Source organism: Electrophorus electricus, chromosome 3, assembly GCF_041902795.1.
Source record: "Electrophorus electricus isolate QZ-2024a chromosome 3, ASM4190279v1, whole genome shotgun sequence".
Taxonomy (NCBI): domain Eukaryota; kingdom Metazoa; phylum Chordata; class Actinopteri; order Gymnotiformes; family Gymnotidae; genus Electrophorus; species Electrophorus electricus.
Genome location: NC_137499.1, coordinates 11,936,072 through 11,957,417, shown reverse-complemented (window position 1 = coordinate 11,957,417; position 21,346 = coordinate 11,936,072). Strand labels below are relative to the sequence as shown.

The 21,346-nt window shown below is 48.6% G+C and overlaps 2 protein-coding genes across 8 annotated transcripts in view; one reads left to right on the top strand and one right to left on the bottom strand.

Annotated features, from left to right (window-relative positions):
- Nucleotides 1-20: 20 nt before the first annotated feature.
- c3h21orf58 (chromosome 3 C21orf58 homolog) lies at nt 21-3,304 on the bottom strand. Its single transcript, XM_027018729.3, has 7 exons — nt 2,936-3,304; nt 2,125-2,182; nt 1,793-1,866; nt 1,454-1,639; nt 1,109-1,220; nt 664-788; nt 21-553 (listed from the first exon to the last, which is right to left on the bottom strand). The coding sequence occupies exons 1-7, from the start codon at nt 2,990-2,992 to the stop codon at nt 377-379; spliced, it is 789 nt and encodes a 262-aa protein (XP_026874530.2). The 5' UTR covers nt 2,993-3,304; the 3' UTR covers nt 21-376.
- A 2,405-nt stretch (nt 3,305-5,709) lies between these two features.
- Nucleotides 5,710-21,346, top strand: part of pcnt (pericentrin) — a 28,877-nt gene continuing 13,240 nt past the window's right edge. For 4 of the 7 annotated variants that reach the window (XM_081710314.1, XM_081710313.1, XM_081710315.1 and 1 more), the window contains exons 1-27: nt 5,710-5,886; nt 7,433-7,606; nt 8,524-8,709; nt 9,499-9,648; nt 9,930-10,022; nt 10,139-12,136; nt 12,283-12,471; nt 12,563-12,874; nt 13,089-13,332; nt 13,441-13,520; nt 13,628-13,859; nt 13,963-14,063; nt 14,167-14,278; nt 14,360-14,591; nt 14,881-14,959; nt 15,132-15,348; nt 15,613-15,854; nt 16,037-16,470; nt 16,636-17,230; nt 17,645-17,845; nt 17,955-18,107; nt 18,637-18,783; nt 19,827-19,987; nt 20,125-20,303; nt 20,395-20,618; nt 20,769-20,931; nt 21,027-21,218. In XM_081710314.1, coding sequence (XP_081566440.1) covers nt 5,839-5,886; nt 7,433-7,606; nt 8,524-8,709; nt 9,499-9,648; nt 9,930-10,022; nt 10,139-12,136; nt 12,283-12,471; nt 12,563-12,874; nt 13,089-13,332; nt 13,441-13,520; nt 13,628-13,859; nt 13,963-14,063; nt 14,167-14,278; nt 14,360-14,591; nt 14,881-14,959; nt 15,132-15,348; nt 15,613-15,854; nt 16,037-16,470; nt 16,636-17,230; nt 17,645-17,845; nt 17,955-18,107; nt 18,637-18,783; nt 19,827-19,987; nt 20,125-20,303; nt 20,395-20,618; nt 20,769-20,931; nt 21,027-21,218 — 7,138 coding nt within the window. In that variant the 5' untranslated portion in view covers nt 5,710-5,838. The remainder of the gene's footprint in view (nt 5,887-7,432; nt 7,607-8,523; nt 8,710-9,498; nt 9,649-9,929; nt 10,023-10,138; nt 12,137-12,282; nt 12,472-12,562; nt 12,875-13,088; nt 13,333-13,440; nt 13,521-13,627; nt 13,860-13,962; nt 14,064-14,166; nt 14,279-14,359; nt 14,592-14,880; nt 14,960-15,131; nt 15,349-15,612; nt 15,855-16,036; nt 16,471-16,635; nt 17,231-17,644; nt 17,846-17,954; nt 18,108-18,636; nt 18,784-19,826; nt 19,988-20,124; nt 20,304-20,394; nt 20,619-20,768; nt 20,932-21,026; nt 21,219-21,346) is intronic. The other 3 variants (XM_081710318.1, XM_027018691.3, XM_081710317.1) reach the window with 2 other exon arrangements.

Sequence of the window (21,346 nt, the reverse complement as noted above, 5' to 3'; positions counted from 1 at the left end):
GAAGAGATTAAAAACCTCAGTTTTATGTTTAAATTAAAGCTTTATTTTTATTACATATTATTTCCATTTTTTCCAATAAAGAATGTTTAGGAAATTATATTGTTAATTGAAGTTGGAGGCAATAAGTTACATATAGAGTACAAGCATGCATGATACTTCTCAAGTCTCTTAATAGAAATCTGAAAGTGGCTGCCATTACACGGGCATGTTATGATGTTTAGCTGAAGGGTGAGTGAAGTAGACACATAGATCACTGTAATGAGTATATAAGCTTTCTATCTTACCTCGGATTTTTCAAAGTGCACTACTGTCTTTAGCAGTAATGTTTTTTTTCTTCTGCCTAGTCAAATTGTCAAACTGCACATTACACTGAATCTTATGTATTCAGTGGAGGAAGAGTCACTGGACCAGTCACATGCTGCACGGATGACCCATACGTTCCTCCTCGGCTTGTGTTAGGATGCCAAGCTGAGTAGCCAATGGGAGGAAGTGGAGGTGGGCCATAGTGGTGATGATGGTGGATGGCACCTCTCTTGGCTTTCAAATAGTTCTCCTTAACACCATGACAAACGCTATGTTTAAACCTTTGCCACCTCTAAATAAATAGCCAAACACGATCAAATGATCAACCGGTGACGGTAGACATTATTACACAACAGTCACCTGGCCTGAGTGGAGGGGGCCTGTTGCTTGAGAGGTGGACTGTGGGGGCAGTGCCTTCAGCATCATGTTGTGCATAATGATCTGGTGCATCTGAGCATTCTGCACGAGCATCAGTTCCACCATGTCTAGGAATCAAACCAGGAAAGTCTACGAATCAAATCAGGAAGCAGTCTCCCTAGTCCTTCAACAGTCTATGAAATTATAAAGAATTTCAGTATCTATCAACTTAGAAAGGACAAGCAAAATACACCACAATTTAAAAAAAAATGCTTCACTTAAATATAATTGGTTTGAAACAATTGTTTTGAGGTTTATTTTTCCAGTCTGGTAATTAGGTACATTGCGGTTGTAATTAGCAACGATCTTAGCAAAGTATAAAGTGATGGAGACTATTTGGTATAGTCAGTGAATCTCTACACATTAAGACTGTGTTTACAGCATTCACCTTCTTTAATACTGCTTGTTCTGTATGGGACTGACTGTGGAGGTGTAATCTGTGCTATAAGCGGCTGTTGCTGGGGCAGCTGCTGAATGATGGTGGCTGGTTGCTGTGGAAACTATAGTAAATAAAATTAGTATCACAGTGAAAAATGAAATTGAATGGAATTCTCAGTGCAGATCAATTCAATCAGATGTAAACTTTTAACCACTTATTCTCCATAGTTTGCGAACTGTTAAGGTATCTACGTTACAAAACGAAAGAACAATTTAGAATGAGTAAAGGAATGAACACTGATATAAGGACATGAATGAGCCAATTGTGTTGAAGTTAGAGGAGAGATTCCCTCACCGGTTGTTGGATAATCCTGGGAGGCGGGGGTGGAGGCGGAGGACCAGTCCAGGCTTGGAGAGGGGACGGATAGACAGGGCCGGGAGACACAGGTGGAGCACGTGGATGGAACGCATCGTGGTGATGCTGTCTGCGAGTTCCAGCCCACGTGTAAGGCCTTCGCATCTCCTCCAGCATGTACTGTTCCTACCTCAGACGCACAGGGACATGTTGCACAATAGCATAAACGTTGGGGTTGACCATGAGAAATGAGTTGCCTGGCAACATTAGGCTGCTGAGTCTGAGATAACAGGACAAGGCATTATCCCTGGTATTATCCGCATGAGATGCCGACCGTACCCGCAGTCTCCGGAGTAAGTCCCTCTTATGTCTCAGAGCACCATGTAATGCATCCCTCTGTGCATCATAACTTCCTGTTGTAAGGAACAGTCACATTGTATCTGTCATTACCATGCCAAGAGCTTTCATTTGTCAATAAACAATTTTCTCCTTCTCCTTCCACATCTCAATCTCTCACTTTCCTGTTTTTAGGTTACATCTTAAATAAGTGACTTAATTATGTATGTCTAGGTCACGATACCAAAACTAAAACTTTCTATTAAAGGCAACATAAAGTGAAATGTCCCTGATTCTGTTATCTAATTTGTTTCGTATTTAAGAGTTTACAGTACTTGTGGAAAGTGCAGAATCCCCCCTGTCTTCATGAGTTTCTCTCGCATTCTCCAGTCTCTAATATGAAGAAGAAAAGGAAGAATGATTTGAACACATCACTTAACGAAGCACAGTGAAAAGCAGAGAAGCACAAGCTTGCCAGGGCTGAGGGAGTGTATCATTCAAAATATGAAAATCAAAATAGTGTGTAAATAAGTTTTAGATTTCTTAGCCTTTTGTTGTTCCTAAATCCCCTAGTCAGCTAGTCTCAAAGTAAAACATTCAAATATAAAATGAAGATGCAAACTTCAGATTGCAGGTTAACGTTAACAAGCATTATTGAGGCACCCTCCGAACAATGCCTGACAATCACACAAAACACCAACATTTTTATACATTTGTCAGAAGTGATTATGTATTCACCTCACCTTTTTTTTCACATTAGTGTTTGTATTCGCCACCATTACATCCAAACCATACATTAGTCAATATATGCAAACTGATATTCAACACCCACACCAGTTGGAACCTGTTACCACCTCATTCCAAGAGGAGACTTCTCTTAACCTTATCCTAAAGAAGATTGTTTTTCTGTACGGTCCTGAGCCTGGTGGAGAGGTCATATATCTTACCCTGAGGTCCACCAAAGCCTACCCAGGATCCTTTGTTTGAAGCCTGCAGAGGCCTCTGCCCTGTACCCAAATCATTCTGAAAGGACACAAAATCTCTATACTCCCTTATGTTTTACGTTATTATTATGTCTAATGCACTGTTAAGCCCTTTTCCCTTGTTCGCACTCTTTTATCACCTCACTTTCTTCATGAATCTTACCCTTTCCAGCAGCTTTAATTTCAGACGAGTCATCTGGTCCACCATCTCATCAGCCATTGCAGCAGAAAACCTGTGATGACCTCAACAAAACAACTGCACTATGTAGAGGATCACAGCAGTTCTCGTGTAGCTTTTTCTTGCATCCGTTTCGCCACAGACCCATGCTCGCTGTGATTTTTTTTTCTTGGTTGCCAGAAACATAACCTTGTTCTTCTTGTGAGTCCTGCCCTACCTACCTGTTGCCATGTTACAGGTACACATCTATTTGTTTGACTGCGAGACGCAGTTCTGCACATTAATGCTGTAGATTGTAGTTGTCAAAAATTCATTAACAAAATTCTCTTTTGTATGACAACCAGGGCTGTAACTAGGATAAACATTTGAATGAGGTCTATACTGTAGAAATGGGACTTACTTCACATAAGGTAACCACACTGCCTGATATGCGCAGGCCTGGTACTGCACAATCCACTCACCTTTATGTTTTGTATTGCTTCATTGTTCCCTTGGTTTCACCATAACGTCTACAATGTACATCTGATGCTTCGAAACACTCTTACTCCCTCGACTTTTAAACATTTAACATGTCATTTTGCAAGACTACCATACTTTTATATGGCTTCTGCACAACACTGATTTTATTTAGGTATTTCTTTCAAATTACTACGTTAAATTATTACTTATCATTGTTTTAGTTTTTAATTTATTTAACAAATATTTTTACTGGAATTCACACATAAGCCTAAATCTAAAATACATGGCTTCAAATTGGCTTTGTTGTTAATATTCTTATTTTAATTTATACCAGCCGGTCTATACCTGTGTTAATTAGCCTACCTCTCTGAATCTCACTCTCACTTTCTCTGCTTATTATTTGTAAACTATTTAGGTCTTGGAAAATCCAAAATAAATGATCATTTTTAAAGTTAAGGTGGTAAAGCTTTTCAGTAATGGCAGTATCAACACAAACAAAACATTCATGCTTGATGTAGTAACACTGATGTCACAGCTCAGCATCTGACAGAATAGGTTATTTTGAGAGGAAAATGTAGTATACCATTAGGCTACTTCTAGTTGAGACAAATTCATGACTAGTGCCAGTTGCTCTGAGGACCGTTGAGAACGATTCGACCAGACCACAGGAACCTCCCTGAACAGGATCCAGTAACCATCATGCTAGCAGACATCCAAGAAAGGGTCTCATGCATGAAGAAACTGAACAGCTTCAGGCCCTTACATGGTCCACGCCTACTTGCTGAAGCAGTTGACTGCTCTCCATGAGTGCCTGGCAGCACAGATGAACCAGCTACTAACGGAAGGAACCCACCATGAACGGTTAACTGAAGACTTGACCATTCCAGACAGTCCTGATCCTGACAGACCCCAGAAAAGGGGCAGTTCTATCTGGCTACTGGCCAATGACCTGTGGCTAAGATGAGTAGGCACATGGCTCAGTACATGAGCAGGGCCCAGAGAGGCATTGGCAAGAACACCAGAGGAGCCAAGCACCAGCTGCTGGTGGATAAAACAGTCACTCGAGACTATAAGACCCGACAGACCAACCTGTGCACCGCCTGGATTGACTACCAGAAAGCCTGTGACTCAATGCCCCACACATGGACCCTGGAATGCTTAAAGCTGTATGACATCCACGGGACTCTAAGAGCCTTCATCAAGACTTGGGGTTGTGGAAGATGGCCATACTGGCCAAGACGGCCAACTTCAAGCCAACAGCAGGAGACACCATTAAGTACGGGGTTTACCAAGGAGATGCCCTGTCCCTGCTGCTGTTCTGCATAGACCTGAACCTCCTCAGTGAAACTGTCTCCAACAGTGGCTATGGATACTGGCCACGGAATGTAGCAACCCTCAACCTACCCCTCTACATGGATGACATCCAGCTGTATGCCAAAAATGAACAAGGCATCGACTCACTAATCCGTCTAACCAGGATATACAGCAATGGCATCAGAACGTCATTCTTACTGGGTAAGTGCTTCCACATGGTTACAAGGAGAGATAATACAGTGCATGTCATTTTTACCTAAATTGCCAACTTACCTAAAAAACCCACACATATCAATATAATTTGTAAATGCTGAATTATAATTTAACTTGAATAATTTTTTGAATGGTATATAAATATGTCGATATAAATCTCTAAATTCTTTTGTAAATGATTAAGAACTACAGAAAACCATAGAAATAAATAAAATAAAAAATGGAAAGGACCCCAAAACATACCACAAAATCAAAAATACTGTGTTAACCTTTAATAGAAAACGCCAGGGTTTCGGTTAAAACTAGCAATAAAACAACCAGCGTTGCTACTGGTCCAGTTGGTCCCGGGTTAATGCGCGCGTTTTACTTTGGGCGGTGTGGGCGTCACATTTTCAACCAGTAGAAAACGAGATTGCCAACTGAAAACATATGAAGAAATTCACGTTTTCCCAAGCTGTTACAAAAATGAGTTCAACATAAAATAGAAGTTCTTAATCAAACTTTATAGTCAAATATAGTATATTTATCTACTGCAAGTGTCGCTTTCTGCAGATGTTTTGATGGCACAGGTGTGTGTGTGTGTGTGTGTGTGTGTGTGTGTGTGTGTGTGTGTGTGTGTGTGTGTGTGTGTGTGTGTGTGTGTGTGTGTGTGTGTGTGTGTGTGTACTGTGAAGGCGTCTTATTGGCTGTAATAGTGCTATCTGTTGTTGTATAGGCCCATTCACAGACAGAAGCGCATAAGGGCGGGGCCAAAGACGCTTCGCGGCCATGTTGAAGTTTGACAGTTATTTCACAGCAGATTTTCTAAAGTTCTGAACGGACCTGCCGTTTTCCACTTAGAGATTTCACACTAGGTGGTCTCCACTTGAAATTGATTCTGTCTCTATGAAATCATTCAAGAGATGGACCAAGATGAAAGGCAAAGAAAACTAGAGGCCGGGAGAGCGAAGGTATGTTAATCTAAATGCTAGCTGTGGGTTAAGTAGCTAGCATCAGGTTAGCCAGATTTTCGGCTGCAAGATGGGTTAGCAGGTAGCTAGGTTAGCTTATTTTAGCTTAGTTTAGCTTAGCTTTATTCTAGCTTGTATTATCTTAGCCAGTAGTGCCAGGTAGCTGGGTTATGTTAACTTAGCTAGTAGTGCCAAGTAGCTAGTTTCAGGTTTGCACTTGCACCAACTAAGGTAATTAGGCTAGCTAACTTTCCAAGCTTGCTTGTTTGTGTTGTTGAAAAGTTGGTGGTCAGCTTGTCTGATTTTATTTTGAAGATCGTTGTGACCCGAACCGTTAGTTGGTAGTTCCCATACGACATGTTAAATGACGGCTATGTGCTACTAACACGTTTAGTTATCCTAGTTGGCTAGCTAGCTGGCTGTTTTGTTGTGTAGTAGCCAACTTGGTCAACTTCAGATCAGTGCCAATTCTAGCTAATTAGCTACCACGGCTAGCTATAGTTTCTGTAAGATAGCTAGCTGACCTAAATGTTGTGTGAACAAAGGATTGTGGTGATGGTTGGTAAAAGCATGCTTAATTCATTGTGTGTCGCTGACAAACTTGGTTGGGTTGGCAAGTTTTCCTAGTCAACAAATCTGGTTGAAACGGAAGGTTCGTTCGTTTTGTGAAGTGATAAGTCGGTCTTGTGATGAGTGTTCACTTGCTTTCTTTGAAATATGTGACCATCTTGAAGTAAACATTTATTGAAATGCATTGTTTTGTTTTTTGGAATCAGCCCTACAGTGCATTGTATTCAGGTGAAGGTCTAACATGAATAAAGTGTAGCGCTCTCGGCTTGGGGAACAAAAGCAAGTTACTTTCTTGGAAAGGAGTCGACTTGTCAAGGATAAACAGGACTAATGCTAGTTCAACCCCACACTAGTTACAGGAGACCATTTTATGTACCCCTATTTTAGGAATGTATGAATGCACATGAGCTACAAGATATTAAGCCCTTCCCTAATTTGCATGTTTTGAAAATGCATAATTTGGCTTTTAAATATGGATTTTAATATTTGCTTTCTTACTGGCATGGGTCACCTGCCCAGGCAAAGGCAGTTCTTGTCTGTAGAAGTATGTGTGGCCATGTGTGTCTGTGTGAGTGGTTTCAATGATTTGCGATACCCTCTCTTTTTTGTTTTTGGTGTCTTCTAGAACCAAAACATAGTTTTGGAAAATGTGGCATCTGTTTTGTTTGATAGGTTGATGCTGTTGCATGCTGTATGTTCTGAGTGTCTCCATGGTTACATAGGAACGTCATAATACGCACCATCTACATCGGTCTCATGCTTTCTGTACAAGTATATAGCCCACTGTACCAGTGCCATCTGAGATGTTTGCTTTGACTATTTCTTTTGCCATATTTCACTTGTGCTTATGCTTTTGAGAACTTTGTGAAATGGAACAGGAGTCAAAGGGCAGCGCTGCTGACCCCATGTCCCTCGACCTTGGTGTGTGTGCCCGCTCTTTGGTCCTCATGTATCTCTCCTCTTACCTGTGCTGCAGCTTGCACACTTCAGACAGCAGCGAGCGAAAGGCGACAGTGCCGGCGTGCAAAAAAAGTCGACGAAGAGGAAGGGCCAGGCTGTGGAGGCGAATGCACTGCCAGCGCAAGAGCAACACCCAGAGCAGGGACAAAATGACCGCTCCCATGGACATGATGGCGAACAAGTCTCAGAGGTTTTTAATCCTAATACGAGATTGTGCCCAACCCTTCCTCGGTGAACCTCCTTCATTCCCTTACCCAGCCCCATTGGCATTGTTAATGCATGTTAAGTGCCACCAGTTCCATCTGGATCTACCACTCTATACACGACAATGACATGACACCACTTTCCACTCACCTGCCTGGGCTTCCATGTACCTGAGCCATTGAACACCTCAGCTATTCCACCTTTTATGATGCATTTCCCCAACTAGCATGTGCTCATCTGCAGCCTCTAGCCCTTTCAGCTACTTCTTTATCCCTATCTCGCACCCTCTAAATGCAGATTCCATAAGCAAGGCTATGGCAGACCTGGCTACACATCCCTGAAACCTTATCTCTATTGGCATTGTATATGCCTGCCACACACATTCTCTCATCTCAACTACCATGTCTTCCTTTAAATGCTTCATCTACCACATCAAGTGGAATTGCTAAGTCTGTAAAATAAACTTGCTTACTTTGTGTACACTACCTTATCTGGCAAAACTTTTTTTTTTTTTTTTTTTATATAAATAACCTACATCCACTGTCAACTTTCTGTCCACATCCATTATATTTTTAGCCTGCACAAACCAAACCTGATTCTCTATTCATGTCATTACTGGGCAAATACTTAACCGCCATGTGTTTATACCTATTAAACATGCTAATGAACCAAGCACCTGATTAATTCTCTGCGGCCAAGTAACCTGACTAACTGATAACATGTACATCTTTCATTTAAGCCATGGATTTTACACCAAAAACCTTTGTTTACAGAATAGATTTTGCATCCTTTTATTTTCTCTCCTCCTATATTGGGTGGAAATATAGGTTCACAAAATTGAAATGGGGGGGTTATTGTCATAGTAATGCAAGCATGGGTGAACATATGTGATCAACCCTGTAGGAGTCACAGCCTGATGGTACCTGCGATAATCTGGCAGCCTGCCAGAAGAGAGAGGAAACAGACTGGACGTGTACCCAGGAAAAGAGCTCTGTCTCGGGGGACAAGGCTGCATCGGAGCACCCTGTTGAGACGGTGGACCTTCTTGGAGAAATTATAGTTACACACACTAGCAAAGAGCAACTGAAGGTAGACTCATTGAAACATGTCTGCTACCTTTATGGGTCACCAAAATATCCATTTGCTATGTCTGATTTTAGGGAAAATTGTTTCTAGATTCCTGTTGATGGGAGTTTAGTAGTTTGTGCCTGATCCTGTCTATTTTAAAGTATAGCTTCTTCAAAAAAACAAATGACAATTAATGATGACTGAATGTATTTTGCAGGTGTAATAAATATATCTATCTTTTAAAATGGGACTTGGAGGCATGATTCTCTAGCATGATACACTAGATTATTTTTGTCCAAATAAAATGCATTTCTGTTCATGCACATCTGAGAAACCAACACAGCCTTCTATAAATGTTTTCCAAAAATAGTTTAATTTTACCCACACCTTTCTCACTCCTCACCGCAAGGAGAAGAAACCAGTTTTAAATATGTTAAAATAAATCTTTTCCTACTGCCATTTTTGAACCCATGACCTGATTGAAGATGGCCTGCAATGATGATGGCAAAATTTAGTGCTTTTGGAATAAATGACAATATACATGTTTTTATATTAGTTTACAGAACTTGGAATAACTCTTCTTAAATTATTGCTCTAATGATGAATCTTCATTGAAAGTGCTTCCATATTTAGGAAAATGCATTTCATGTCTTCAGGCATATAGCATATTAAGTTTGGCACATTGCCTATTTGATGCATATAATTTTTTATTTTTTTATTTTTTTTAATGTATTTTTTTTTTTACAGCCGGTGGTGGATATTACTAATTACTAATGACTAAATTGGAGGTTTCTTTTCACTGCCTTACAGCAGTTACAGGCTGCAGTGGAGAAGCGTAATGAAATCATCTCACAGCTGAGTGTCAACCTGCAGGCGGCGCTGATGAGCAGAGACAAAGTGCAGCTCGAAGCCCAGCAACTGACCAGTCAGATACAAGAGCTGCAGCAGCAGCTACAGCAGGTGTGTAACAGATACCAGCCAGGAGAGAGAGGATTTTGCTTCTCACCATTACTATAGCAGCTATAGGTGACCACTCAGTCTTGGAGTATGTGAGTCTGCTGTAGCTCACCCAGCAGAGTAGAGGTAGGTGCTAGAAACACCCTGTTTGTGGGTTCATCATATCATACTGATAAATATGTCTAAGTCGCTCTGAATAATGGTGTCTGCCAAATGCTGAGAATGTTCAGTAGTTTATTGCTAAAAACAAAATGTGAATCAGAGATGAACCTCCTCTCTTTAAGGCTAAAGAGTACCTGCGTAGTAAAAGTGCAGGATGGCTGGATGCTCAAACTCAGCAGAACCAGTGGCAGCTACACACAGAGGACTCGCAGCAGGTATTACGGTCCCCTCTTCTGTCAGACATCTGCGCTAATATTGGACTGTTTGTCAGCCTCCATGGTTTTCAGTGTTGTAATTTTAAGTTCAGTGATTCTGGTTTTCTCCTCTGAAGGTAAATAAAGAGTACCTCTCCTCTGAGAAGGAAAGTAAACTCTCAGCTCTCCAACAGAAGCTGGCTGTTTTGAAGGATTCTCTTTCTCAGTTCCAGAGTGCTTTTGCATCGAACAGCGTGGAGCAGGCCGAGACGAGACCGAACCACATCAAGTGCCAGTCGGGTACTGAACGGAGCCTCAACTCTGATGCTGACCTTCTGCTTCAGAAATTGAGAACCGAGCTGGATGAAGAGAGACAGAACGGCAGGCGAGCCCACGAGCTCGCCGAGTGCTTGCAGAAAACCGTGGCAAGTCTAGAGGCGGGGAGGGCGGCGATGGAGGCTCAGCTAGCAGCAGCCCGGGCGGCACTCGAGAGGGCCGAAGAGCAGGCCCACGAGGCACAGCGATACAAGGCGGAGAAGGAGGGGCTGAACCGGGAAGTGGCACGTCTGGATGGCCTGGTCCAGGAGCTTCAGAGCCGGCTTGGCGAGGAGGAGGAAACGGCCAAGCGCCTGCGGTTCAAACTCGAAGCCGAAATCGCCAACTACGAGCTCCGGCTCCAGACCCTGGAGGAAGAGCGGAAGATGAACGTAGTTCAGTTAGCAGAGACCCACGAGGCTGCGCTCAGAAACTTGCGGGACGAGCATTCGCTGGAGGTCCGGCATATTCAAGAGCTCCTAGCCAGAGCCCAGGAGCGTAACCACATGCTTAGCCAGCGTGGCATCTCCGAGGTGGATGGAACGATCCTGAACTCGGTCAAAGAGTCCAAAGAGCTGCACAAACAGGAGACGGTTGACGGGGACTTGGTTCAAACAGAGCCTGGCGCGGACGACTCTGGTGCAGACGTCCCGAACGACTTGATGGAGCGTTACCTGATGTCGGCAGTGCAGCGTGAAGGTTCGCAGGTGGAACAGAGCCTAGATGAGCATAGCCTCTTGGAGGTCTCAGAGCTGTCCAAATTTGAGGTGGACAGTGAGGCCATGTTTGAGTCAAGGTTATCCGACCACCAGGACCCTGCTGCCGATCGCAGCGGTCCAGCGTTGCTGGTGCTGCCATACGCTGTGGAAGCGCTCTCACCCGAGCTAGGTGGCATGTCCTTCAGTCAAACCCAGTGGCAGAGCTTCACCTCTTCCTCCGGGGAGCTGCACGAAAGTGTGGATGTTACGGACCTGGGCAAGGAGCTTCTGATCCAGCAGTGCCAAGATCTGACGGAGCAGCTGGAACAGAAGGAGAGGCGGCTAGAGGTTCTCGAGGGGGAGGTGCGACACTCGGCCGAGGAGCTGGAGGAGGCCCGGGAGCGTTGGAGCAAAGCTTCAGAGGAGCTGGAGGAGGCGAAGTGGGAGCTGGAGACAGAACGGGAGAAGCGGCTTCGCTGTGAGGAGCTCATCGGTCAGCAGAGACAGGAGCAGGATAACCTGACGAATAAACTCCGCCACTTGGAGAGTCAGCAAGAGAAGGAGTGCATGGCGCCTGAAGACGTGGACCTTGGCGAGAGGACCTCGTGCAAGGAGGAGCTTCTGAAGGAATTGACTGAGGAGAAGGTCTGGCTGGTGCTGCAGCTCAAACAGCAGGAGCAGCTGGTCAGGGACATTCAACAGCAAAAAGTGGCAGGAGACTCTGTGAGCAGTGAGGTCCAGGCGCTCTTTGGCAGGCAGCTCTCAGCCCTTCAGTCCCAGCGGGACCAACTCATGGAGCAACTGGAGAGCCAACGGGAAAAGAACCAAGCCACGGCTGTGCTGCTGGGCCAGAAGACGCTCGAGGTGGACGCTGCATCCAGGGAGGTCCAGCGACTCCTAGTGGAGATGCAGGAGAGAGTGGAGAGTCTGCAGCTTCTGGAGAAGGTCAACTCAGACCTGGAGTCCAAGCTGACGTGCCTTAAACAGAATTTGACCAACATGGAGGAAGCCTTGAGCCAGGGGACCGCGGAGAAGGCTGTCCTGGAAAAACGGCTGCAAACTCTGGAGCAGCAGGCTGAGAACATGGAAAAGATACTGGAATCAGAACTCGAGAACTTTGAGGTTTGGCTGTTTATCTTTGGTCTTTTCTCTTTTATCGAAATGCTAAGTAAAATGCTTTTGGAGACTTTGAATCCTTTGTCAAATTGTAACATGAGACAAATCTCTGCCGATCACTTCACGCGCTTCCCTGTCGAACCTTTCATCAGGTCTGGCTGGAAGCGAAGAGTGTAGATCTTGAGCAGATGAAGGAAGCCAAAGAGAAAGCAGAGGAGGAGCACATGGAAAAGGAGGGGACCTTGAAGAGAGAGCTGGCTGAAATCCGACGGTCCCTGGACAAGTGTGTGCAGGAGATGGAAGACGTGAAGCTCGCACTTGAGGAAAAGCATCAAAAAGAGGTAAAATTACCCACATGTCTGACTGCAGATGGCTGCCATAAATCCACGCGACTTTAAACTGAGTAAATGCCAATCATTTCCCATCCGACAGGTTAAAGACCTGAGCCTGCGCTTGGAGAGCGAGCTCGCCGCCGTCCGAGACGCTGCGCAAGAAGAGCAGAAGAAACAGATCAGCCTCGTTAAACAGGTAAAGGTCACATCTGCCTTCTTCCTTCTGAGTTTCTCTTTCCTTCCTCACCCATGTCATGTTCCCGTGCAGGTGCACGAGCGGGAACACCAGAGGGCGCTCTCCCAGCAGGCCTCCCGGCAGAGGGAGGAACTGAGCCGGCTGAAGGCAGAACTGTCTGACGAGCTCCGCGAGAGCATGGAGGCGGCACACCAGGCCGAGCTGTCGCAAGCACAGGTATCCACGCTCGTTTCGGGGCTGCGTGTCTCTCAGGCTTTCCTCGTGTGAACGCGGGACTAGGCTTTTATGAAACGCGAATTCCCGCACTTGTAATCTAACGTCCGTGTGTGTGCACCGAGGTCATGTGTTGGTGGGAAGAATAGCCTGGATTAAGCAGATTAGCAGGGGTGACTCGAGCGGCTTGCTGCTCCACCTGTGTCCCCGTGCTCAGATGCAGCACGCGCTGGAGCTGGATGCGCTGCGCCTGAGCCTTACCAACATGCACACGGCCCAGCTGGAGCTGTCCCAGGCCAACCTGCAGAAGGAGAAGGAGGCAGCACTGTGCGAGCTGCAGACCAGCCTGAGAGAGAAGTGGTCCCAGGAGAGCGCCATGCTGCACACCCGCCAGCAGTTTGAGCTGGAGAGGCACCGCGAGCAGGAGAGACGAGCACAGCTCCAGCACCAGCAGCACATTGGTCTGTGTGTGTGTGTGTGTGTGTGGTCAGTCGAATAAAGCTTTCTAGCTTGTGCTTTATGTTTAGGACTCGTCTGAATGTGCCCGTTATGGTGTTTCTCCCTGATAGATGAACTGAAGCGCGAGTGGGAAAAGAGCCTCTCCGATGAACGGACGTCACTGCAGCAAGAGCACACCAGAAAGCTAGAGGTGGAGAATAGTGACCCCCTTTAGATTTTATGCACCCCTGAAAAGTGTCTGTCATGAATTAATCATTCCTCTCTGACCCCAGAGTTATTCATTCAATCTCTGCCCAGGATGCAAAGAGCCAGTGGGTGCTAGAGGCCGAACGGGAGCGTTCGGAGCTCCAGAGCCGTTTGGCTGAGGCCCAGCAGCAGCTGTCCAAGACGCAGGTGGCCCTCGCCGAGGCCGAGGCGCGTTTGTCTGAAGCGCGGGACGACCTGCAGGAGCTCCGGCGCTCTGAAGAGCAGATCGAGCACCTGGAAAAGGAGCTGAGCCAGGCATGGGCCGACCGGGACTCCGCAGCACGTGAGCGTCCGCTGGGCCGTCGCTGTACCCGCGCCGAAGCGGTCTGCTTCATGGTAACGTGCTCTCCTGCGCTTTGCCCTCAGCGCTGTGTTTGTCTCTGTAGGGGCGGTCGAAGAGCTGGTGGTCAGCCACAAGCGGGTGCTGGAGGAGCACCAGGCGAGAGCGCGTGGTCTTGAAGATGAGGAGAAACGGCTTCGGCAGGAGGTACAGCCATGCCCGGACGTGCTCGGCATGCTGAGGAACCTGCGAAATGTGGTTTCCTCTGACCGCAGCCGTTGTGGTGTGGTTGTTTTGTCTGCTGTTTCAGGTGGATGGGCTGATTGCCGAGCGGGACACATTGAAGTCCAGCTCGGAGCAGGAGATCTCTGACCTCCAGTCTCAGATGGACAGCATGAGGACCAGCAGGCAGGAACTGGCAGGTGAGCGGGGCCTCGTTTTTACGCTGCGAATCGCTGGGTTCCGACTCGCTCCTCCACCATGTTTGTCTGCCCACCCCACAGAGCTGAAGGAGCAGCTGGCGGCACGCTCTTCGCAGACGGACGATGTTGTGCGGCTAAAGCTGGAGCTCTCGCAGCAGCGGAGCGCCCTGGAGCAGCGGAACGAGGCGGAGCTGGAGGCCCTGCGGGCCTACTTCGAGCAGCGGCTCCGTGCCGTCGAGGACGGACACCGCGAGGAGATCGCCCTGCTGCAGTGCCGTCTGGAGGAGTCCATCCTCAGGACTGCAGAGAACAGGTGGGACCAGCTCACATGCCCTGGATGTGTTCTTGGAGACGTTTTTCAATGGCCAAGTTGTATTTAACCTACTTGAAGGAAACCTTTAGAGTTTACCTACGCTTAAGCTGATGTAGCTGCCAGCCCTGCTCCTCATTCTAGCGCTACAGTACCACCAAACCTAGACCGGCCCTGCCCCTCATCTCCAGTACAACATTCACAGTATGAATGCACTCCTTATACGCTCCTACGAGCTCCTATTACACATTCCTATGAAATCCTGTATGTTTCTATGTACTGTCACCAACAGCTTCCACTCAGAAGAGAAGTCTGAGGAGGCGAGAAGTGATGCACTGGCTCAGATCACAGACCAACTGGAGAATCACAAGGTAGTGTTGACGAACACAAGTTGTGTGCTGCGTGCCAGTGATGTTGTTGTTTTGGATCCAAGCTCAAATTGTAGTGAAATGTAAAAGTGGATAAAGTACAGCTATACAGCTGCTATCTGAAACGATGCTGTGTGGACAATGAGACATGCAACCTGAAAATCGTGTGCGTCAGACGGAGCTGGACGCACTGCGGCTGCAGCTGGAAGAGAAGCGCAGGCAAGATCTGGAGCAGCTGCGCTGTGACATGGCGCTCTCCTACAAGGAGGAACTCCTGCAGGCGCGCACAGACCTCACCGACGGTTACTATAGCGACATCGAGCAGCTCAACACCAAACACGCGCTGGAGCTCGAGCAGCTGCGCGCCAAGCTCTCCGACAGCCACCTGAAAGGTCAGGCGAACAGCAGGCGTGCCACGGACCTGCTGCGTCTCTCGTAACGCTCGTTCTCACTTTTGAACTCGACTGGGTTCGTTTTTGCTCCGTTTCTTCTGTTTCATACTTTCACTTTTGCGCCCCCACCCTCCTTTGCGTCAAGTTTCAGTTTCTCTTATGCTCTCTTGCTTTCTCTCTTACCTTTTTATCTTTTTATCACTCAATTTAAAAAAGAAATTTAATTTTTTTTTTTTGTTGTTCTCCTTCTTTTCCATCCTTCAGACATAACCAAGTTGCGGCTGCAGTCACTGGCGGATGTGGCGCACCAGGTGGAGGCCCAGCTGGAGGAGAGGGCCCGGCTCCAGGCGGAGGAGCACCAGGCCAGGCTGGCCCAGCTGGCCTCCGAGGCGGAGCGCATCCTGGTCCTGGAGAACCAGCTTGCCCAGCTGACCCTCCAGCACGCCCGGGAGCTGGAGAGAAGTTCCGAGCTGCACACGGAGGAGCTGAAAGACCTGGATGCCAGGGTGAGTGCGGCGTAAAGGTTTTCACCAAGCCTGTGACTGTAGTGCTTTTGCTACAGGCCTTTTATTAATCCACAGCGGATTTTTAGATATATTTTTAGATACCGTCACTGCTTTGTCCAGAGTTTAAAAGTCGTTTAAAAGTTTCTTGTGACTGAGCATTCCTTTTATTTTGACGCCATCAGCTGCAGAAAACCTTCGACGAGGAGCTGATCTCACGTCTGGAGGAGGAGAGGAGTCGCGTGACGGAGGAGCTCTCTCAGCAGCACAACAACGAGCAAGCCCAGCTTCGCAAGCAGCTCCGGGCTCAGGCGGAGGAGCGGCTGGCCTCCCTGAGAGATGAGCTCCAGCAAGCCACAAGGGAGGCGAGAGGGGAGGCAGAGCTGAAGCTCACCCAGACCCAGGAGCTCCTGGCCGGGGACAGGCTGAGGTCGCAGGCACCGCAGGCGAGCGTGGACAGAGAGGAGAGTCCTCAGCTGGCGGCTGCAAAGCAGACGCTCCAGGCTCGGTACGAGAGCGAGCTGCGTACGGCCAAGAGCGCCATGGCCGCGGAGGTGAAGGAGCTGAACGCCTTGCTGCAGGAGCAGGCCGAGAGTCGGCTACAGGATGCCCTCTGCAGGTCAGTGGTGGAACTGAACTGTGCGGACGCAAGGCGCATTTGCATATCCCGCAAAATCTCTGACCCTGTCTGGGAGGTTTCCCGTCAGAATGCAGGAGGAGTTACTGATGTTGATGTTCATCTTGTGGGTTTTTGTGTCGAACTGCTGTTAAATTTTATTGGCAGGCACCAGGAGGAACAGGGGAAGCTGGAGGAGAAACTCACCCAGCAGAGAGAAGCTGACCTTGGGTTGCAGAGGCAACAGTATGACCAGGAGTTGGAGTCACAGCGAGGCCTACTGGAGCAGCACGTTTCAGAGCTGCAGCGTTTGGAGAAAGAGTGTCAGGAGCTGAGAATCCGACACAAGGCGGAGCTCGAGACTCTCTCCGCCAATAGCAAGGCAAGCCTGCAGGCCCTGGAGGCGGAGCTCTCTGAGAAACACAAGGCGGAGCTCGATAAACTACAGGTGGTCCTTCAGGAGACTAACTTGGCACAGCTAGAAGCCCGGGAAGCGGAGCTCGTCGCCCGCCACGCGCAGGAGCTGGAGGAGCTGGAGACCAGGTTGTTGTGCAACATGGACACCCTGGAGAGCACGTACCTCCGGGAGGTCCAGGCAGCCCGGGAAGAGAGCGGAGAGGCCCTGAAGGAGCAGCATGCCAGAGAGCTGGAGAACGTGCGAGAGGAGGAGCGAATGCTCCGGGAGCAGCTACAGAGGGACATGGCTCAGGTCCACATGGACAAGTTTAGCGCCATGGCAACTGAACTCAGACAAGCCCATCAGGTGAGCAAAGGGAGGGACCGGGTTGGGAGAGCGTCCTGTGTAATTACACAGGTGTCTTTGCACGAAAGATTTCTTGGGCAGTTAGAAAATGGCTCGTGTTTGTAAGGTTGTCGGAGAGGGGAGGGACGAGAGTAAGCAGTCCCTCCTCCCTTCTCCCCTGATAATTAGAGCTGTGCTTTTGCCAGTAGAGTCTTAATTGTTCGTCTGTCATTGTGCGGTTTGAGTGCTTACGTTAGGCTGCTCTTGTCTTCGCTGCCATGGTAATGTACTTGTGTTGTGCTTGCTCAGTATGGCTGTTTCTGGGACTAACGTTCTTTCATCTGCTTAGAACGACACTGGTGTGCTTTTGCAGTAGTGTTTGAGATTTTTGTCTTTCTTGCCAAGTGTTTTTTTTTTTTGTGTGTGTGTGTTTAGGAAGAGCTCTCTGCTGCACTCTCCTTGCAGAAGGCTGCTCTAGACGCCGCTCACCTCTCCGCACTGGAAAACCTGCAGCAGCACGTGCTCGACCTGGAGAAGCAGCACAGCACTGCCCTGCTGGAGATCGTGGACATGACCACCGTGGAGAAGCAGCAGCAGCTGGACTCCCTGACTGCCCAGCACCTGGTTCAGCTGCAGGTGTGTGCGAGACGCCATGACAACCAGCCGTCACCCGCGCCAGGACGGTCCTGAATACGCGGCTTTGTTGGGGAGAATAAAGGCTTTTGTGTGACTGACACCCCCACAGGAGCTGAGGGGAGCGTCTGCCCGGGAAATGGAGGCTCTGCGCAGGGAGCTGGAGGAAGGGGCCACGCGACAGCGACTTCACTTCCAGGAAGAGGCGGAGCTTCTCAAGTGCCAAGTGGAGGAGCAGCTGCAGCAAAAGATTGCACAGATAAAGGTGTGCGCTTATGACCTTGGTACACTGATCAATCGATCGAACATACTCATATTGGGGACCTAAATCTTCATCTCCACCGTCATATAATAGGATTTAAATTTGTAAAGCCACAGTTCAGTACATGGTGGTTTTTACATGTTTGCATTGCAAAACAGCCTTCACGTTTTTTGAAATGTTTTTTTTTTTTGTTTAAAAAAAAAATATATATATATATATATATATTCATCAGTGTGCCAAACCCCACCTAAGGCCTTTTTCAGGGTTTTTCAGTCATTGTGTTTAAAGATGAGTGCTGCTTGTTCCACCTGTGGGGAGAAGCGACGTCCTTGTGGAGCACTGCTGTCAGAATGGGGATTTATGCTCGCGCGTACAGATGTTTAGACGCTCTGCACCTGCTGTGACGAAACTTCCTTCCGGGGGAGTGCGGGAGCGAGGCGGGCGCCTGCGTTTGGCCGTGTCCTGCTCCCTCCCGGAGCCCCGAGCGTGAGCTGCTGACCTCCTGAACCCGTGTCCCTGCTCAATGCCATAGGAGGACGGCGAGCAGGAGAGGGCAGCTGCGGTAGAGGAGGTGCAGCGGAGTCTACGGGAGGAGCACCAGCAGAACGAGGTCCGCTACCGCGCCAAGATGAGCCAGCTCACTGCACAGCTGCAGCAGCTGGACACAGTGGTGGCACAGGTGAGCTGTGCACAAGGATGGACACACACAGTCCAGGTCTATATTTAGACAGAAGCTGTGCAGGTTAATAAGTGGAAAACTAATTCACTACTTCAGTACTTTTATTGAGACCATAAAAGTATAGTGTGTGTAGAATCACACAACTTTATATTTTTTGAATAATGGGTGAACTTTCAGAGCTCAATCCCCTGACCCCTAAGCAGCTGAGCCACTGCTACTCCAATCTTACATACTGAGTGCTGGCTGACGAATGTGTTTGTAAGAAATTTGTTTAAAATGATTACGTAACGGAAACTCTTAACACTGTGTCTACCTGGCGTTGTGTTGAGGTTCTAAGCTTTAATGGCGTATGCCAGGCTTCAGGAAGTAGGTGGCATGTGCCGTGTTGGTGACAGTCGCCACGTTTAGTTATTGTTTTCCACTTTTGAGCTGATCCTTTGTTGCATTGTTAGCGCCCGTGTGTCCCTCATGAATCCGCCCTCTCTGTTCATAAGCAAGACCAGACAGGCCTCAGTGAGGTTGGTGTGTTTTGGTCATCTCTCTTGGGGGTTTTTTTTTTTTTTTTGGTTGTAAGATTTCTAACCTGGCGTCCAGCCTTGACTGGCTGTTCTGTTGTGCGGTCGTGCCCGTGTTCACCATGGTGTCTTTAATCTCTCCTGAGGAGGCGTTCTTGTTTGTGATGGCAGGTTCCATTAGGTTAGTGGAGGGCAGGTAATACCAGACTCCGGGAAGCCCAGCCACTGGTTGCTGTGGCTACGGTGTTGTGTGGTGGTTGCTGTTAGGTGGTGGAATAAAATAACTTGTACACGCTCTCGCGCATTCTGTCTCTCCCATACTTCCCTCATGTCAACACTGTAAAGTCTTAAATTACATTTCCATCACATAGAACTTAAGCATGTTTAAAACACATCAATACACTTTTTGGTGTAGCCAGATTTCATGACTTGCTTTTCCCGAAGTTTGTTCCCCTTGGCGGTCATTGTTGCTGCACTTCCTGTCTGTGTGCTGACTGGTTTCCTGGTGTCTGTGCTGTCGCTCCCCAGCTGCGTGCGGAGGTGAGCGGCCTGCAGGGAGAGCTGGAGGGCAAGCGTGCAGAGATGGCCACACTGGAGACTCTCCTACAGCGGCGGGAACGCGAGGGCCAGGAGGGGGCCAACCTGCTTGCCATGCTACGTGATGACCTCCATGCTGCCACCCAGCAGAGGTCAGGGGCCAAAGGGTGGCACACTGTTTTTGAAAATGACCTCTACTGACCTTTTTTTTTTTTTTCCTCTCTCTTTTAAATAAAGTTTGAGGATTTGTTCAGACCCCCTAACTGCTCATCTCTTCTGACCCTCACAGACGAGACCTGCAGTCGTCCAATGACCGACTTCAACGACTCCTCCTCGAGACGCTGCGGGTTACCATGGCGACAGAGGACCAGATCAGCCGGCGGCTGGGGGCTTGTGTGGTAGATCACCGCGGCGACCACCCTCCCAAGCCCAGGACCCACTGCAGCGGTCAGGTCTCCCTGCAGACAGGTCTGTATTCCCGACCGTCCGTGCTGTGAAATGCGGCCGTGACATTCGGGAAGCTTTCGGCCAGATGATCTGTTTTCCCACTCCTCCCCAGGGGATAAGGACGCCAGTGCCATGGAGGGAGGGGTCGACTGCAGCGCCTTCTCCTCGGCGACGGACGAGGGGCTGGAGGTGTCGGATCGCCTGTGTGAGAGCGTGCTGGTCGGCCCTGAGGGTGAGCTGGATCCCAGCAGGGAGGAGCTGGTGCTGGGGACCTGCGTCCGCCTCCGTGCCGCCATCGACAAGCTGCTGGAGCTGGTCTCTGACTCCACGCAGCAGGTAGCCCCGCCCCCTAACGCGTGCGCCATGTGCTCAATGCGGTCTCAGCCTGCTCTGCCCTGTCTCACTATCAGAGCCGTTGAAGTTTTGCGCTCTGTGACCTGTTCAGTAACTTTGGATTGGTGTGCCGCTCTCTCGGCCCCTTCGCAGCTGGAGCAGGTGCACGCTCTGCAGGCCGCTCTGGATGAGCGGTTCCAGGAGGGCGGAGAGGCCCGGGACGCTCTGGTCCACCACCACTCCCAGATCATGGAGCAACTGGAGCAAGAGGCCAGCATGAAGAACCATCTCCAGCTAGAGCTGCACAAGGCTGAGGGTGAGGGAGGGAGAGGGACACACACACACACACACACACACACACAGAGACAGACACAGACTCTACAAGCTGTGGGGCCCTTGGCTTCCCCTCAGGTCTGATGGAGGGCTACGTGGCGGAGAAGGCCGCCCTGGAGGAGGCGCTGCAGCAGAAGGAGGCACGGGAGCAACTTCTGGCTGAGGAGCTGGAGAGCACGCGAGCCCGGCTGCAGGAGCTGGAGGAGGAGCACGTCCTTCTGCAGCGGCAGAGAGACGCGCTGTCCGCAGGCCTCGGGGACACCGAGAAGGGTGAGGCAGGGTGGGGTTACTGTGGCAAGCGGCCGTAGAGCGGTGATGGGTCAGGGAAATTTATCTTAACAGCGCGATGTTATGGTTTAGCAGCACTTTCTTTTTAATGAAAGGTTTTTGAATATAAA

Excerpts from the sequence above, each read along its gene's own strand:
- c3h21orf58 (XM_027018729.3), bottom strand. The coding sequence starts at position 2,992 with ATGGCTGATGAGATGGTGGACCAGATGACTCGTCTGAAATTAAAGCTG. Across the intron at positions 2,183-2,935 it reads AATTAAAGCTGCTGGAAAGG|AGACTGGAGAATGCGAGAGA; the intron begins GTAAGATTCATG and ends TCTTCATATTAG. Across the intron at positions 1,867-2,124 it reads GGATTCTGCACTTTCCACAA|GAAGTTATGATGCACAGAGG; the intron begins GTACTGTAAACT and ends TCCTTACAACAG.